Consider the following 18717-nt stretch of genomic DNA (forward strand, 5'->3'; position numbering starts at 1 on the left):
TTTCCACTTCCCTTGCTGACAATCAGGTCATATATGGCAGTTAATGTGGCGTTTTGCCTGAGTTTCAGAACTTCATGTTGGTCACTGTTAGAAGTCACGTGACCAGTTTGGGCCAAGCACACCAGCCTGACCAATAGATCTGAGACCTCCCCTGTCTGCCATTGTGTTGGGTGATGCTACCTTCCCTGGGCCTCAGTGTTGCCTCTGTCGGCCTGTGCTCCCCACGCCCTGGCTCTGGTGACTGGGGCTCCTCCTCCCTTTGGGCTGCCTCTGGACAAAGACCTTGCACCCTCATCAGTGGGATCTGTATCCAAATGAGATACACCCCATAGTTGTTGCAAAGGATAAATGAACAAAATATAAATTGTGAGTTCCTTGAGGAAAAGGGCCGTGCCCACCATTGTATCTCTGATGTCAGCCCAGACCTGGCATCTATTAGGTGTTTAATTATTGTTTATTGAGTGAGGGGGGAAACAAGTCACCTTGCAAGGGGCTTGGCACATAGCAGACCTTAGTAGATGCTATTGTTGCAGTGATCGCTTTAATATGATGTATATTATTGTTGTTTTTATTGTTATTTTTAGAGACAGGGTCTCACTATATCACCTAGGCTGGAGTGCAGTGGCATGATCATAGCTTACTACAGCCTCAAACTCCAGGGTTTAAGTGATCCTCCCACCTTGGCTTCCTAAGCACTAGGATTACAGATGTGAGCCACTGTGTCTGGTTTACATTATTTATGAGGTGGCTTGATGGTTTCAAGAATAGGTCCCGTCACCTGTATGGATCATGGGCCACTGACATGTGTCCCTGTGTCTAGGGAGGTCCAGGAGTGAGGCTTGAGCCCCTGACTTAGGGATATACCTCTCCACCCAGAGTTGTGTGAATTGAACCCTGAGTCCTGTGTACCTGGATATGTTCACTAATTCATTCTGCAAATAATTGCTAATGTATCCATCTCTCTTTTGGGCTCTGAGGATGTAGCAATTGGCAAATCGAAGTCCCTGCTCTCATGAAGCTTATGTTTCAGTGGGGTGAGGAGACAGAGCATAAACAAATATATATGGTGTCAGGTGGTGATAAGTGCTGCGATTAAGAGTAAGACAAGGTAAGGGAATCACAGTGAGGCAGGGGTTGCTCTCTTGTTTTGGCTGGTCAAGGAGGGCCTTCCTGATAAGGGAATGTTGGAGCAGAGACCTAAAAGAGAAAGCTGCACCTGTATCTGGAAGAGAATCTCAGTCAGTGGGAGTATCAGGTGCAAGGGCCCTAAGGCAGGGGTGTGCCTGGCCTGTGTGGGGAATAGCTAGTAAGCCAGAGTGGGGAGCAAGTGAGAGCATGGCTAGTAGGAGAGAGGTCAGGTAGGTAGCTGGAAGGGATTGATCTCGTGGGGTTTTGTAGGTAAATGAGAAGCCGTTGGAGGATTTTTGAGCAGAGGAAGGACATAATCTAACGTGTTTAAAACATGGGTACTTCTCAGTTCCTTATCCCTCTGCCCTCCTGGCCCGGCGAGTGAGAAGAGCTCACTCTGGCTCTGGTGTGAATGGAACACAGAGGAACCATGACAGAATCGGAGAGACCAGTAAAGAAGCTCCTGATGGTGAGCTTGGGCATTGGTGGAGGAGGTGGTAAGAAGGGTAGATTCTGGATGTGTTTTGAAGGAGGAGACGACAGGATTTGTCGATGGAGTATATGAGGTTATTAGAGAGGGAAGCATCTTTGGCCTGAAGAACCAGTAGAATAGAGTTACATTTATCAAGATTAGGAAGAACAGTGAAAAACAAGTTTTGGGGGGAAATCAAGAGTCTAATTTTGGACATGTTAAATCCAGGATGCCTTTCACACATACAAGTAGAAGTCAAGGTGGCAGCTGGATATCTAAGCCCGTAGGAGGGGAGACGTATGGGCTGGATGGAAATCTGGGTGGTGACCTATAAAGCTGCAGGATGAGAGATCACCAAGAATGTGACTGTGGTTAGAGAAGGACCCACCAATGTTTAGAGGCTGGGGAGAAGAGGAGACAGGGCAGGACCAGTCACTGCAGTTGGATAAAGACCAAGGCCAGAGTGGCATCCTGCAGCCAAGTGAAGAAGGTGCTTCACAAAGGCAGGGACCATCAACTGCATGAGAGGCCGGCCAGGAGCCCAGCAGGGTGAGGAACTGAGAAGCACCCATTGGATTTAGTGACATGGAGGTCATTTGAGACTTGACAAGATCAGTTTTGATGGAATGGTTGGAAATGAAAGTCTAATGAGAGTGGGTTCAAGAAAGAGTGGTGGAGAGGAGGAATGGGCAGCGAGGATAGGCAAGAAGTGTTTCTGTAAGGGGGAAGACGGAAATGAACAGTAGTGGGAGGGAGAGGTGAGGCCTAGGGGCGGGGTTTTAATTTGTAATTTTTTTGTTTGTTTTTAAGACAGGGTCTTGCTCTATCACCCAGGCTGGAGTTCAGTGGCATGATCACGACTCACTGCAGCCTTGACCTCCCACAATCCTCCTACCTCAGTCTCCCCAGTAGCTGGGACCACAGGCCTGGCAAATTTTTGTATTTTTTGTAGAAACAGAGTCTCACTTTGTTGCCCAGGCTGCTCTCAAACTCCAGGGCTCAAGTGATCCTCCCAGCTCAGCTTCCCAAAGTGTTAGGATTACAGGAATGAACCACTGTACCCAGCTTTATTTGTAAATTTTTGTGCTTCATTTTTTTGTATTTTTGAGTTTTTAAAAAATATTTATTTATTTATTTATTATTTTTTGAGACAGAGCCTCACTCTATCACCCAGGCTGGAGTGCAGTGGCACAACCTTGGCTCACTGTAACCTCTGCTTCCCAGGTTCAAGCGATTCTCCTGCCTCAGCCTCCTGAGTAGCTGGGACTACAGGTGCCTGCCACCACACACAGCTAATTTTTGTATTTTTAGTAGAGACAGGGTTTCACCATGTTGGCTAGGCTGGTCTCGAACTCCTGACCTCAGGTGATCCACCTGCCTTGACCTCCCAAAGTGTTGGGGTTACAGGCGTGAGCCACTGTTCACGGCCAATGTATTTTTGTTTTAAGATGAGAGAAATTAGAGTACGTTTACCTGCTGGTGGAAATAAACCAATAGAGAATAGGATGATGAAGGAACAACAGTTGCAGCAGTGTCCTCGCACAGGTGGCAGGGACCGGGAGCCAGTGCCCAGCTGGAGAGGGTGGTCTTAGGAGCAGGGCTGGGTCATCCACCCTAGCGAGAGGGCATGTGTTTTACAGGAAGGGAGGTGTGTTGATTTTTTTCTCATATAACTTTTTTTATTGAGAGAAAATTCACATGCGAAATTCATATGTACAGTTCAGTGGTTTTTAGTGTATTCACAGAGTTGTGCAACCACATATTGCTGATTGATTAACAAATCAGTAATCATTGTAATCACTGCCACTCATTCCTGAAAGTATCCATCCCCTCCCTTGCTCAAAACCCCCCTTACCCATGAGCACTCACTCGCTATTGTCCCCCCTCCTCAGTCCCTGAAACCATTAATCTACTTCCTGCCTTTATGGATTTGCCTACTCCGGATGTTTCATGGAAACGGAATGCGACGGCACATGGTCTCTTGCGCCTGGCTTCTTTCACTTAGCACAGTGTTTTCCAGGTTCATCCTGCTGCAATGTGTATCAGAATTCCATTCTTTTTTATGATATTCTAGTGTACGGATATACTACATTTTGTTTTTTGTTTTTGAGATAGAGTTTCACTCTTGTTGCCCTGACTGGAATGCAATGGCGCGATCTTGGCTCACTGTAACCTCTGCCTCCTGGGTTCAAACAATTCTCCTGCCTCAGCCTCCTGAGTATCTGGGATTACAGGTGTGTGCCATCACACCCAGCTAATTTTTGTATTTTTATTAGCAAGGGGGTTTCACCATGTTAGCCAGGCTGGTCTCGAACTCTTGACTTCAGGTGATCTGCCTGCCTCAGCCTCCTGAAGTGCTGGGATTACAGGCGTGAGCCACTGCGTTTGGCCATATACTACATTTTGTTTATTCTTTCATCAATCAATGGACATTTGGGTTGTTTCTGCTTTTGGCCATTGTGAGTAATATTGCTGTGACTGTTCATGTGCAAGTTTTCATGTGAAAACTTGCTTTCAATTCTCTTGGGTATATACCTAGAAGTGGAATTGCTGGGGGTCATTTGGTAACTCTATGTTTAACACTTTGAGGAATTACCAAACTGTTTTCCAAAGTGGCTTCACTGTTTCACATTCCTCCCAGCAGTGTGTGAGGGGCCCCATGCCTCTCAGGTGGGTGATGTGGGGTGCAAGCATGTGGAATTTATCTCCTGTTGGATCCCTGTTTCAATTCCTGAGCTGAGAGTGCAAGCTTTGGCAGAAGAGGAGGGGCGGGTGGTGGTCACCCAGGCAGTGGGAGAATGATGGAGAAGGATGGCGGACACTCTGAAGGCCCTGGAAGTTGATGCTCAGGCCTTTAAAGGGGGAGAAGCCAGTGCACTCATGAATTTTCGCTTCCCTGCTACCCTTGGCTGCCCAGGCGCAGGTGCGGAGTAGGTGGAGAGTTTGGTGTAAGCAAGTGGAGTGAATGCAGGAAGCCTCCAGGCTTCTGTCCTCCAACTCTGTCCTCACCCCTCCTTTTAGACCTGCTGTTCTTCACAGGCTGTGGGGATGCCACTGCTGACTCCCTGCTCAAAGACAGGCTGGTGTGAGAAGCAGAGCAAGGCTTGGAATCGGACGGGCGTGGGTTCAAATCCTGCCTCTACTGCTCATTAGCCATATGAACCTAAGCAAATCACTAGCCTTGCCCTGCCTCTGTTTCTTCACCTGTCAAATGCCAGCCTCCCAGAGGGATTGCAAGGTGGAGTGGGATTATAGGCCAGTGCTCCCACTTGCCTCCCTGTTTCTCTGCACTGCCAGGCCCCCATCTGTTCGCATGATATTCCTGGCCTCTAGTTACACAGCTGAGACCCCTGCTGTCCTTTCCCCTTTCTTCTCTTCCTTCCCTGAGAGCAGCATTGAGGATTCTAGGTTCCTCTAAGAATCCCACAGAACCATAGACCATCTCCCCAGAATGTGTACCCACATATGCAGTTTGTACACCAATTCTGGGGATCATGGGCCTTGTGAAAACTTATCCCAAGACCCCCTCACTCCATTCCCCACAGCTGCAGGAGTGTGGCCTCCAGCATGAGCAACCCCTAAAGCTGGTGGCCGGCACTTCTCCCCTGATGCTATCCTTAAGCCAGGGTGTTGAGGGAGGTTGGGGCCACTGGCAAAGGGACTCTTCCCTGTCACCAGGGAGCCAATTGGTGCCCACTACAGGACTTTAGCCCCCTTCCCCTTGGGGAGTCCCAGGTGTCCTGGCTGTCTGCACCCTGCCAGCATTTTGGAGAAGTTCAAGAAAGTAGCCGTTTTTCTAGGAACAGTGCGTGGTGAGTGCATCAGCCCTTTTGCCCAGCACCCAACCCCACTCCATACACACCCATTACCCAGAAAGGGGAGCACAAATTAAAATAGTAAATACCCTTCATCACTATGTATGTACAACTAAGTGACATTATTTTTTTGAATCTGTTCTTAAGCTTCCTCACCTTATTCTTCTGTAAAATGGGCATAATCATTCCTGCCTCCCATGACGGGTTTGTGAATTAGAGATACATAGAAAACTCTAGCATGGGGCTGGGCACGGTGGCTCATGCCTGTAATCCTAGCACTTTGGGAGGCCAAGGCAGGCGGATCACTTGAGGCCAGGAGTTCAAGACCAGCCTGGCCAACATGGCAAAACCCCATCTTTACTAAAAATACAAACATTAGCGGGGAGTGGGGACATGCACCTGTAATTCCAGCTACTTGGGAGGCTGAGGAACGAGAATCACTTGAACCCAAGAGGCAGAGGTTGCAGTGAGCTGAGATTGTACCACTGCACTCCAGCCTGGGTGATGGAATGAGACTCTGTCTAAAAAAGAAAAAGAAAAGAAAAAAGAAAACTTTAGGTATGGCCTTTGGAGGCATATTATCTCTAGAAATTGTTTTCTCTATTGCTTGATATTCCATGACCCTTATTTCACCCTGAAGGGGTGTCATAAAAGTTTTTGTTTTTGTTTTTTTGAGACAGAGTTTCACTCTTGTTGCCCAGACTGGAGTGCAGTGGCGCGATCTTGGCTCACTGCAACCTCCCCCTCCCAGGTTCAAGTGATTCTCCTGCCTCAGCCTCCCAAGGTGCTGGGATTACAGGTGCCTACCACCATGCCCGGCTCATTTTTGTATTTTTAGTAGATATGGGGTTTCACCTTGTTGTCCAGGCTAGTCTCAAACTCCTGACCTCATGATCCACCTGCCTCGGCCTCCCAAAGTGCTGGGATTACAGGTGTGAGCCACCGCTCCCTGCCGTGTGTCATAACAGTTTAAAAGTCAGTTTTTAGTGATTTCCCCTAAAGCCGGAGTGGGCTGTTTTAACCCAGTGATGGCATTTCCTGTAGAGTGCAGATGATTCGTCTAGTCGTTCTGCAAGTATTTTTTGAGCCTTCCTTGGGTGCCGAAGCTTTTGTGGGCCCAGGGAAGTGAAAGCCAGGCTCCTACATTCTGGGACTCTATCCCATGGTGAGGAGCTGAGCCAGGCCCAGAGGCCCAAACTTGGAGGAATCGATGACACATGCAACAGGAAGGGTTCAAAGATGGAGGTCAGAGGCTGGGCGCTCTTGTGAGGAGGAGGGGAGATGGACTGCATCCCAGCTGGTGGGCGGCTGGGACGGCCAGTGGAGAGGAGGGGAAAGGGCATTCTAGATGGAGGTCATGGCTTGGGCAAAGGCTTGGAATGGAGATACAGCCCAGCCGGTTCTAGGATGGCCAGACAGTGGTGGTTCTGGTTGAAGAAAAATGACCGGACAGGCTGGGACGCTTGGGCCTTAGGGAAATAGGAACACCTTTCTTCCTGGTGTGTGGCCTTTAGTGGGTTCCTGTAACTCCTGGACCTCAGTGTCCCCATCTATACTAGGAGGATGGTAATATCTTCCTTCCAAGGCTGTGAAGAGGACTGAGAGAGCGGGTGTGTATAAAGCCTTTGGCACAGTGCTGGCTGCCAGCAGGAGCACGGTGGGTGGGACCACTTTTAGCCAAAGATCTTGACCGTACCCTGGGCTGTGGGCCAATGTCGGAGCCCCTAGAGCTCATGCTGTGACTTTTCTCCCTCTGGAAGCCTGGGTGGAGGAGGGAGAGAGAAGGTGGCTCACGCCTGTAATCCCAGGCATGGGCAGTTTCCCTAGTATTTCCCAGGAGGGAGCAGGAAGGGGACAAGGGAGGAGGAGAAGCAGAGAAAAGGGGGAGAGGTGAGGCGGAGGAGGAGAAGGTCTTAACCATTACATCAGGGCCCCAGGCTGGTGCCCCTCCATGCTGGCTGCCCTCCTGCCTGGGACTGCATGCCTTGCCAGCATGTGGGGCTTGCCTTGGCATCTGAAGTCCCCAGACTCCCAGCAGTTCCAGGGTCTCTGTTAAATCCTCCTTTGCAAAGCTGCTGGGCCCCTTGATCCCTTGATCCTCAAGTGGGAGGATTGGAGCATCGCAGACAGTTGTGCACAACACTGACCCTGTCTCTCCATTTATCTTTCCCCTTCCTCCTCCCCCGGTCTGGCTGCCTCTCTGTCTCTGTCTATCTGTCTGTCTGTCTCTCACAAACGCACACGCACACACACATTGGCAGCATACCTCTTCTCCACAGTGACTAATACTTTCTGTCTCTGGAGTCCTCCTACCTTCATGACATCAGGCATGTGGAATGCAGGCAGGATCATAATTTCTTAAAAGCGTAGCTGCCCATTATCTTCACCCTCCCGCAGGAAGCCTTGGAATCAGAACTGCTGACAAGGGGCCTGTGGCCAGGCATTTCCAGGTGTATGTGTGTGGAGGGGTGGACTAGACAAGGGGTGGGCTAGTGCTACTTGGGAGCAGGCCCAACTCAGCCACACACCCCTCTCGCCTGCTAGCCCTCCCAGACCAATGGATAGCTTCATACCATTCCTGGGGTAGATTTTGTCCCTTCTGTTTTATCTGTAATTATTAGTGTATTCAGGTTTTATATGTTTTCTGGAGCCAATTTTGATCATTTATATTTCTTGAACCATCCATTTCGTTGAGAATTGGAAATTTATTATTATCAAACTGTGTATGTTTTTCTCCATAATTAAATATATAGCTGTATCCATAGTCAGAGGCCTTTTCTCATTCCAAATGCTTGTCTTTTTTTCTCTGATAAGAATTGCTAAAAGTTGGGTTTTTAAAAATTGGTTCTTTGAAAGAATCTGCTTTTGATTTTTAGATATCAGCTACTTTCCCCTCCTCCTACTCTGGCAATTTTTACTTTTATTGATACCTTTTTCTTTCTCTCTTATTTTATTTATTTTTCCTTTTCTAGCCTCTTGATTTAAGTGTTTAGTTAATTTTCAGTTTTAGTTTCTGAAATGCATTTAAAGCTATAATTTTCCTCTCTAAGTACCACTTTGGCCTTAAATCAGAGGTTTTATTACTGTTGATTGTCCTTGAATTCTAAACTGTGATTTCTGCTTTTTAACTGGAGAGTTACAGAGGAGTATGGCTTTTAACATTTTCAGGTCGCTAGATTCTCTTATACTCTTGTTTCTGTTCATTTCTGATCCTGTTACAGTACAGGTTGAGCATCTGCAGTCCAAAAATCTGAAATCTGAAATGATTCAAAATCTGAAACTTTTTGAGCACTTATGTGACGCCACAGTGAATAGTCCACATATAAGTACTTAACATGAACTTTGTTTTATACACAAAATTCTTGGACATATTGTATAAAATTATTTTCAGTCTATGTGTATAAATATAAATGAATCTTGTATTTAGACTTAAGTCCCATCCCCAAGAGATCTCATTATGTATATACAAATATTCCAGAATCTTCTAAAAATAAAAAATCTGAAACACCTCTGGTCCCAAGCATTTCAGATAAAGGACAAAACTTAGCCTATAGGATTTCTGCCTTTTGGAATTTGTTGAAATTTTTATTTATGACCTAATATATGGCCAAATTTGATGTGTGTTTTAAAATGCTTCACGGCGGGGCATAGTGGCTCATGCCTGTAATCCCAGCACTTTGGGAGGCCAAGCCAGGTGGATCACGAGGTCAGGAGTTTGAGACCATCCTGACCAAAATGGTGGAACTCCATCTCTACTAAAAATAACGAAAATTAGCGAGCGTGGTGGCGCATGCCTGTAATCCTAGCTACTCGGGAGGCTGAGGCAGGAGAATTGCTGGAACCTGGCAGGCAGAGGTTGCAGTGAGCCAAGATTGCACCACTGCACTCCAGTCTGGCGACAGAGCAAGACTCCATCTCAAAAAAAATTTTTTTAATAATAAAATAAAATAAAAAAATAAAAAAAGTTTGTTTACTATTTGAGTATAAAGTTTGTTCTCTCTGTCTCTCAGAATAAGCTTAAATTTTGTTTTGTTTTTAGAAACAGGTTCTCATTCCGCCCCAGAGGCTGCAGTTCTGTGGCAAGAATGTAGCTCACTGAAACCTCAAACTCTTGGGCTCAAGCGATCCTCCGCTTTATCCTCCCAAAGTGCTGGGATTACAGGGATGAGCTACCTTGCCCAGCCAAGTCTTTCAATTTTGTTATTTAATGATAGGACATTGCTTCTGAAGATCATTTGTTCTATATTTAAGAGAGGCCTCTTCAAGTCTCTCATAATGATTATTGGAATTTGTCAATTCCTGCTGTTTTTAAAAATCCGTTTTTTTGTCCACATACATATTTAAGCAACATGCCTAGATGCTTATGATTGATGACTGTGGCACTTCTTGATGCTTGTACCTTTCCAATTTGTAGACGCACTTCTTTTATTTTGGTTACCATGTGACTGGCATTGTCTTTTTATCCTTCCATTTTTCATCCTTTCTGTCATTTTGCTTTATATGTGTCTTTGTAAGAAAGCAGGCAAATGGGTTTTGTATTTAGTATCTGCTTTTAATAGGTGAATTTAATCCATTTGCATTTATTGTGGTGAATCATAGATTTATTTCAGCTATCTTATTTCATGCCTACTTTTTATTGTATTTGCTTATTTTTTTTAAGTTTATTTTTGCCTTTTGTTGGATTGGTTTCACTTACTTTTTCCTATTTTTCCTCTGCTGCTTAGGAAGTTTGAGGTTTTACTTCTGTTCTACTAGTGGTTATGCTATATATGTACATGTATGTATACTCATATTTTTCTGTCAGCATCTAGATGTAATCAGGATCATTAGCCTCTTGACAAATGAGGCAAGAACTTTAGTACTTACTTTTTTCCTGGCTCCTACCCTTACACATTGGATCATCATAGATTTTAGTTCCACATTATCATCTATTCTCTTCAAATTATGCAACAACATTTAGTTAAACTTGCCTGTTCTTTTAAAAATGTGTAGAGATGGGGTCTCACTATATTGCTCAGGCTGGTCTCGAACTCCCAGCCTCAGACTATCATCCTACCTCAGCCTCTCAAAGTTCTGGGATTATAGGCTTGAACTTACTGCACTGGCCTTAAACTTAACTCTTATGTTTTGCTGTTTCCTTCTCTTACCACTGTTTGTAGTATCACTCATCTTTCTCTTTCATGAATTTATTTTTTACTTTGTAAGAATTCTTTCAGAAAGCCTGCGTGATATAATTTCTAAGACCTTCAATGTCTGAGATGACTATTTTTCCTTTCCATAGGGCCCATTTTGATTTTCAACTCCTTATTATTTTTTTTAATTTGAACATATTTTAAAATATCCTAGATCTCTAGTTTTTGTTTAGATAATATATACCTTCAAAATCTATAAATATGTGAATTACGATCTTGCCTTAATGTCTTCTGCTTTTTCTTTTTCATTTATTTATTTATTTCTAGACAGAGTTTCGCTCTTGTTGCCTAGGCTGGAGTGCAATGATGCGATCTTAGCTTACTGCAACCTCCGCCTCCCGGGTTCAAGCAACTCTCCTGCCTCAGCATCCCGAGTAGCTGGGATTATAGGTGCCCACCTCCACGCCCAGCTAATTTTTTGTATTTTTAGTAGAGATGGGGTTTCACCATGTTGGCCAGGCTAGTCTTCAACTCCTGACCTCAAGTAATCTACTCACCTTGGCCTCCCAAAGTGCTGGGATTACAGGTGTGAGCCACCGAGCCCAGCCATCTTCTGCTTTTCAATTCAGGCCTTTCCATCCACACTTCAGCCAAATGCATGCTGTTTCCATCTCTTTTATTAATTGCAGTTCTGAGTGGAATTCTTTTTTTTTCCTAAGAAAAAAAGGCTGCAGTCCCTCTAGTTGAAGGTGTGGTCTTCCTGCTCCCTCCTGGGAAATACAGGGGAAACTGCCTGGTCCTTGGCTGTAGGTCCTGTCTTCTGACCTCTTCATTTCACATCCAGATGAAGTAGTTCTAGGATATAAGAGCTGTAAGGATATCTACTGGTCCCGGAGCCCCGCCCCTCATTTCCTACATGAGACTGAGGTCCAGGGAAGGAGCAGAAGTAGCCATGAGCTGCTTTTATGCCCTGGGCACCTCTTGGGTCCTCGTGTCCATCACTGGCCCCTCTGAAGTGCCGAATGACTCCAGGGGATGTCCAGCAATGATGGGCTGTGGGGACAGGCTACTTTCTTGGGTACTGTGTAAAGGTGCCTGCCTAAGGAGATGTGGATTCCCAGGCGTCCCCAGATAGCTTGTCCTGTGGCTTTCCTTGCCATCTATATACTGGCAACTCCCACATCTGTATCTCTTGCCCCCTCTTCTCTTCTCTATGTCTGACTTAAGTCCCCAGACACCTTTTGGAAGTCAAACATGGTGTCTAATAGGCTCTGAAGCCTGTGTCAAAAACTGAGTCCCCCAAACCCTGTTTCTCACCCAGACTTCCCCACCTCAGCATCTGACATCACTATTCCCCCAGACACTCAGGCCAGAAACAGGCATCATCCTCAGTGCCTCTTTCTCTCACCTCTCTATCCCCGCACTTTCCTCCAGAAAGCTCTGCTCCTGTTGACTCTGTCTTGGAAAGTGGCCCTGGTCTGGTCACTTCCCGCAGCACCCACTCCCCGCCCTCGGCTCTACCAGTGTGTGTTGCCTGGATTCTTGTGCTAGCCTCCTCACTGGGTCCCTGCTTCCACTCTTGCTCTGTTTTCCTCAGCAGCCAGAATGAACTTTTCAAGATGTCCTCCAGAGCATGCTGTTCTTTTTCTTTCTTTTTCATTTTTTAAAATTTTTTCGAGATAGAGTTTCGCTCTTGTCTCCCGCGCTGGAGTGCAGTGGCGCTATCTCGGCTCACTGCAACCTCCGCCTCCTGGGTTCAAGGGATTCTCCTGCCTCAGCCTCGTGAGTAGCTGGGATTATGGGCGCTTGCCACCATGCCTGGCTAATTTTCGTATTTTAAGTAGGGACAGAGTTTCTGCATTTGGCCAGGCTGGTCTTGAACTCCTGACCTCAGGTGATCCACCTGCCTCGGCCTCCCAAAGCGCTGGAATTAGAGGCTAATCCTGCATCTTCAGTGGATCAGGTGCATCGGGTGGATCACCTGAGGTCAGGAGTTGAAGACCAGCCTGGTCAACATGGGGAAACCCCATCTCTACTAAAAATACAAAAAATTAGCTGGGCATGGTGGTGGGCGCCTGTAATCCCAGCTACTCGGGAGGCTGGGGCAGGAGAGTCGCTTGAACCCAGGAGGCGGAGAGGTTGCAGTGAGCCAACCACACCAGGCCAGAGTATGCCATTCTTTCACGCAAACTCTCCAGTGGCCCCTGTCTTGCTTAGAACCAAGCGAACCTTACACAGTGTGGCAGGCCCCACTGTCTGCCCCCACCTCCTCTCCATCCTTCACACGCCCTTCACTCCCCTTCTTGCCCTTGCACGCCTCCACCTTTGAGCCTTCGAATTTGTTGTGTTTCCTCTGCCTGGGGTGCTCTTCCGCTAGGCCATGTGGCTCCCTCCGGCCCCTCATTTAGTCACTGTTCAAATGTCACCTCCTGATAGTGGTCCTCCTTCCCTATCCAAAATGACACCAACTTCTGCCAGTGACCCTCAGCCAACTATATCATTCTTCACACTGTGTATCTATCTCCACTCAAATAACAGCCATTCATTTGTTGATCTGTCTCACTACTAGATGGTGAGTCCCATAAAAGCAAGGATTTGGTCTCATTTGCCTTCTGTCCATAGGGCCTAGAACACTTCTGCCACCCAGCAGGCACTCAGACATTCCTTAAATGAATGAATAAGAATGGACAGACTTCACATTTATTTTTCATTCAGGTACTATTCGGGGCTACTTTTTGGCCAGGCCTTGAGTAGACAGGTGACTGGCACAGACCTGCCATTACCCCTGGGAGCTAACAGTCCTGCTGGGGACAACTACACGGGCAGCCAGAAGTGTTCCCGGAGGCATTGGCATGGGGCTGGCGTCAGTCCTGGGGCTCCAGCAACAGCCAAGTCAGAGTCGACTCACCAAAGCCAATGGAGAAGGGGAGGGAAGGGGAAGTTGGAGGAAAGCGTCCTGGGCTGCAAGGGTAGCAAGAGCGGGAGGGAAGACCCCGGTGAGGATGGCAAGCTCACAGCAGACCCTCCCATAGGGCTTTTGTGCCAGGCACTGCACAGAGGGCATTACATCTATTAACTGAAAACTACCTTGACCATCCCTATTTTAGGAAATGGTGGCACAGAGAGGGTAGCTTGCCTGGGGTCACACCCAGGCATGAGGAGCCAGACTGCCCAGTGGGCTGGCTCCAAAATCTGTAACCAGCCGCTCCCCTGCCTCCCGGGAGAGGGGGAAAGTGGATCTGGTCAGACAGTAGGGGGACTGGGAAGATGCAGGGGAGGCTAAGCCATGAGCAGGTGCTTGGAGGATGCTGCAGGTTCAGACTTTATTCTCCTGGAGGGCAGGAAGGGGTCAGGCCTGCACTGCTAAAAGGAACCCCACCTGCCTACTGAGCTGTGGCTGTGAGCAGAGGGATGAGACTTGCCCTCCGCAGGAAGGAGGCTGGAGGAAGGTGGGGGCGAGGAGCGCGAGCACTTGGGCAGGAGTAGTAGAGGGGATGGATGGGTTAGGAGGAAGAGCTTCCAGTCCCAGCCTGGGAGGAAATGCCCTGGCTGTAAGGGGCCACTCCTCCCCCAGGGTCTCCCTGGTATCTGTCCCCTTGGGGGCTGAGACGCCCTTCCTGCCCAGATGGCCTCTTCAGGGCATTCCCCAAGGCATGTCCATAAATAAGCTCTCCTGCCCTAGGGCGTACAAGGTAGAGGCACTGTTTTCATCTATATAGGAGGAAAGGGGAGGCTCAGAGAGTCAGGCAACCTCCCAAAGAGTCACAGTTTATAGGCCTTGCAGCAGGGATCCAAGCCCAGGTCTGGCCAGAGGGATTATGTAGCACAGAATGATGTAGTTCATCACTGACTTCATGAGGCGCCTCTGTAGATCAGAGAACTTAGGCCCAGTAAGCACATGGGGTGAAATTGGAGGAGAAGGGTTTGGTGGGTCCACAATAAGTCACAGCTTCACCCTGAAGCAGGCTTCAAGGTGGGGGCGGGGGGGCTTCAGCTGGGACCCTTCGAGCAGCCCCAGAGAAAGAGCTTGTGTAGCCTCTCGTGGGACAGCTTGGACTGAGCCACGGTAGGGACAGCAGCAGCAGTGTGGGAGTCTGGGAGTCTGCAGGCTGTGGGGGCTGCAGGGTGGATGAGGACAGCCCCTGAATGGCCTCATCCCACCCCAGTTTTGGACACAGCCGGGCAGGAGGAATTCAGCGCCATGCGGGAGCAGTACATGCGCACGGGGGATGGCTTCCTCATCGTCTACTCCGTCACCGACAAGGCCAGCTTCGAGCACGTGGACCGTTTCCACCAGCTCATCCTGCGTGTCAAAGACAGGTAAGCATCAAACACAGGTGAGAGTACTGGGAAGAGGCCTGCGCCTGCCTCCTAGGGCGCGCTCGCTTTCGCGCTTCTCTCTCTCAATCTCTCTCTCTCTCTCTCTCTCTCTCTCTCTCTCTCGCCCCTAATTAAAGGCTTGGATTTTTTTAAGCCTTATGTGGAGTAATTAAATAATTTGAAATTTGGTTTATACTCATTTGGTCTTGTTGAGTCTCAAAGAGGCTATGTAATGAAAATAAAAACACAAACTAATAGGAAAAGAACAATATTTGAGTAAATTCCATTAAAGACAGAGAAAAATCTAGCTAACATGTATTCCAAAGAGAAAGTGTTAATCAGTTTACCAGGTAAAGGGCCACATGTACATACACATAAAGCTCCCACAGATGACTGTGGGTTTTACTCTGAATACATGAATTGCAAAAGAAAAAACAAAAATGGCTCAGATGTGGGAAAATATTCAACTTTCTTGCTAATCAAATAAATAAAAGGAAGATAGTAAAGTACCATTTTTCACCTGTCAAATTATAATTTTTAAAAATGGAAATACCCAATGCTGCCAAAGATGCGGTAAGATTGTCATTTCATTCAGTTTTGGACAAAATTTGGCCCATGTCAATAAGAATCTTTACGGTGACCATGCCTCTTGATGCCCTCTGCTGGGAGCCATCCTAATTGTGCAGCTGGTTGTGTGGTTGGTACATCTGAGTGACCCAAGAGATGGGAACCAGGTCTGGGGAGCCAGCCCCTGACCAGCAGCCCCTTGAGGCCTCACCATTGGCCTTGCAGTGGACCTGAGGCTTCAAGCCAAGACAGCCAGCAGCCCCCAGGCCCTTTCCCCTAACCCTAACCTCTCTCTGGAAAGGAGGAGGGAAGGGACTGCAGTCCAGGCTGACTGGGGAGGTGCTGTAGGCTGACTGTGCTATGCCTGAGATGTGGCTGCGCCACCTTAACTAGGTGTGAGGGGTGGTGGAAACCTCACAGAGCTGCTATTCCTTTGTTTCCCAGGGAGTCATTCCCGATGATCCTCGTGGCCAACAAGGTCGATTTGATGCACTTAAGGAAAATCACCAGGGAGCAAGGAAAAGAAATGGCGACCAAACACAATGTAGGTGTGTGCGTGTGTGTAGAGGGGGTCAGGAGATGTGTAAAAGCTGTTGCCTGGTCACCCCTGCAGTCCTGGTCTTTGGGAATGAAACTATTGTTTATTGAAGGGCTCCCCTTAGTTTAAGTCTTGTTGCTGCTGAAATCCTGCAATTCCAGGAATCCAGGTAATGCACATCAGTGTTTCTTCAGTGGTAGAGGCAGATCCCCTAGAAAGAAAGTAGAAGGTGTCTGGAACCTGGGGGGGATCATACAACTCAGGGACTTCTGAGCGATAGGGTGGGACCACAGGTGGCAGTGGTCTGAGGCCCTGGAGCCTGGGCCATTACTGAGCCGGCAGGAGTACAGGATGTGAAGGGGCTCCAGGTAGGTCCCAGCTCAAGTTGCAGTGCCTTCCTGCCTCCCCTGGGTGTGTGCGGGGAAGCACGTTGTCCTGACTCACAAGGGCCCCGTAGGACTGTACTGGCCACTTATCAGAGGCACTTGCCGTGGCCGGATTTGGTGTCCAGCCGGAAGAGGCTCCAAAGCAGACCTCAGCACCTCTTACCAGGGCCAGGAGAAAGTGGAAAGTGTGCCCGGTTCAAACCCTGATGCTCTGCCGGCTGCTGTTGACCTTGAGCAAGTGCGTCACTCTGAGCTCAGTCTCCTGAGCTGCAGAATGGAGATACTTGCTTACCTCAGAGGGTTAATGTGAAGACTAAATGAGGTCAGGGATAGTGAGACCTGGAAAGCCAAACAGCCCACAATGAAGAGCAGTTTCCATTTAGTGTTATCAGAGGCTCAAATATTTGTCCAATGAATATTTCAAAGGCTTAAGCTCTGCCTTTTGTGCTCTGCCCTTTGTGTGTCTGTTGGCTACAGCAGAAGTGTGCACATCTGACCTCACGTGATGGTGATGGATGGGAAGATACTGACTGGTTTGTGTTCTGGGCAGTGATTTACAATCTACTCCTCTAGAACAACAGCTTACCCTGTCACCCTCCTCCATGCATTTGAAGTGTTATTTTTCTTTTCCCCACTGTGCTTTTCTTTTTCCAGCATATTATAATGAAAGGCATTAATTTTGTAATCAGAAAAAACTTATGAAAAATCACCAAGTTATTCAGTCTAATCACACTCAGTTTACTTCCATCTGTCTCATCAAGCGAGGCCTGTGTGTTCCCCACCCTGCTCCCCGCCTTTGGGGAACGAACACTTCCTGCCTTGGCGGGGTCCCTGCTGTAGGAGAAGGTGAGCGCTCAGGAGTGAGGGTGTCCTGACCTCATAGAGTCTTTGTTCTCCTCCCTCTGCCAGCCCGAGGCTTGGTGCAGATCTGGCCCTGGAAACCTGCTCTGTGGGGCCACCATGGTCACATCTCCCGCTGTCTGCACCTTTTCAGCCGGGTGATGATTTCTCAGCATTGAACGTGCAGACAAAAACCTTGTGTAAACATGGCTGAGCTCCTAGGCTCATAGATACAGACCAAACAAGAGCTGGGCCGGGGTGGGGGCCAGCACAGATGGGCCAGGGTCACCTGGGCCCAGAGTCTTGGTCATGGCCCAGTCTCTCCTCAGCCTTTTCTACCAGTGTCCACTCTGGAGGGGCCCAGAAAGAGGGGCAGAAGTCATCCCAAGGTAGAGAAACAGACCTCAGAAAGAAAAATGGGTAGAATCAGAATGTATTTTAGTTTAATAAATGAAACAGTTTTTCATCTTCAAGTATGTAAAAAGATCACTTTATTCTATTTTTAGGGAGCTATTAAGTATCTCTGTGCCTAGAGAACAAGAGGGAATTGGAAAAGCCATTAGTAACACTTTCCAACCTGAAAGAGTGAGAAGCCCCAAGTGATGCCTGAGGCTGTTGGGGGCTGGGGCTTCTGTGGCGTGTTTTGAAAGCACCTGGGTTCCTCAGAACCTCTGAACATTTTTAAGGGTGGAACGGGGCTTTGAGGATCTCTGTGCCACTTTGACCAAGTTGAGCTTTGCCTTCCAGATTCCGTACATAGAAACCAGTGCCAAGGACCCACCTCTCAATGTCGACAAAGCCTTCCATGACCTCGTGAGAGTAATTAGGTGAGCACTGCCCCCTCCCTAGAAGCGGGCCTCCACAGCATGGGTTGGCTCCTGGAGGCAGCTGGGAGCTTGAGGAAGCAGCTCCTCTTCTGAGGCCATGAGACTGTAGAATTCTGGGCCTATGTTTGGATTTCTTGTCCCTCCTTCCGTTTCTTTCTTTTGCTCTTTCCACCCACCTCTGCCCTCCCCACAGCTGCTGACGGGTTTGTGGGTGAAGTCTGCTGCACGTGCTAAGTGGAAATGCCTTCCTGTCTGAGGCAGTGGCTCAGGCTCCCTGGAAGGCAGCTCCCTGCAGCCTGGCTTCAGTGTTCTCCTCACGCCAAAGCTTTCAACACCGTACAAACTAGGTCTCTCTCCTCTTCCATGTCCTGATATCAGAGCACCCTTTGATATTTCCCCTGAACAACCAATATTCTGATTCCAAGGTTCAAATTTCAGAGGCATTGCACACGTATCTCCTTTCCTGACCCCACCAGCTGTCAATCTCCAAGTATTGTCAGCAATCCTAATGAAAGTTTCTTGTACATTCCTTTGCATGGTCAGGGTCCAGATCTTAATCACCTCATGCACTCATGACTAAAACAGCCTCCTGGCTGCATCTCCTGTCACCAATCTATCGCATTTCCCAACTCTTCAACATGCACAGCAGCCTAACCAGTGGGTCTCAGACACTGTGCGTTGAGTTTGTGGCC

At 48.0% G+C, this 18717-nt stretch overlaps 2 protein-coding genes across 6 annotated transcripts in view; both read left to right on the forward strand.

Annotated features, from left to right (window-relative positions):
• Positions 1–18717, forward strand: part of MRAS (muscle RAS oncogene homolog) — a 325869-nt gene that overhangs the window by 302943 nt on the left and 4209 nt on the right. For 4 of the 5 annotated variants that reach the window (XM_050779738.1, XM_050779736.1, XM_050779737.1 and 1 more), the window contains 3 exons: positions 14714–14867; positions 15879–15978; positions 17946–18025. In XM_050779738.1, the coding sequence (XP_050635695.1) occupies positions 14714–14867; positions 15879–15978; positions 17946–18025 (334 nt within the window). Of the gene's footprint in view, positions 1–14713; positions 14868–15878; positions 15983–17945; positions 18026–18717 lie in introns of all 5 variants that reach the window. The other variant, XM_050779740.1, reaches the window with a different exon arrangement.
• Positions 1–18717, forward strand: part of FAIM (Fas apoptotic inhibitory molecule) — a 296369-nt gene that overhangs the window by 35893 nt on the left and 241759 nt on the right. The window lies entirely within an intron of this gene.

Source organism: Macaca thibetana, chromosome 2 (assembly GCF_024542745.1).
Source record: "Macaca thibetana thibetana isolate TM-01 chromosome 2, ASM2454274v1, whole genome shotgun sequence".
Taxonomy (NCBI): domain Eukaryota; kingdom Metazoa; phylum Chordata; class Mammalia; order Primates; family Cercopithecidae; genus Macaca; species Macaca thibetana.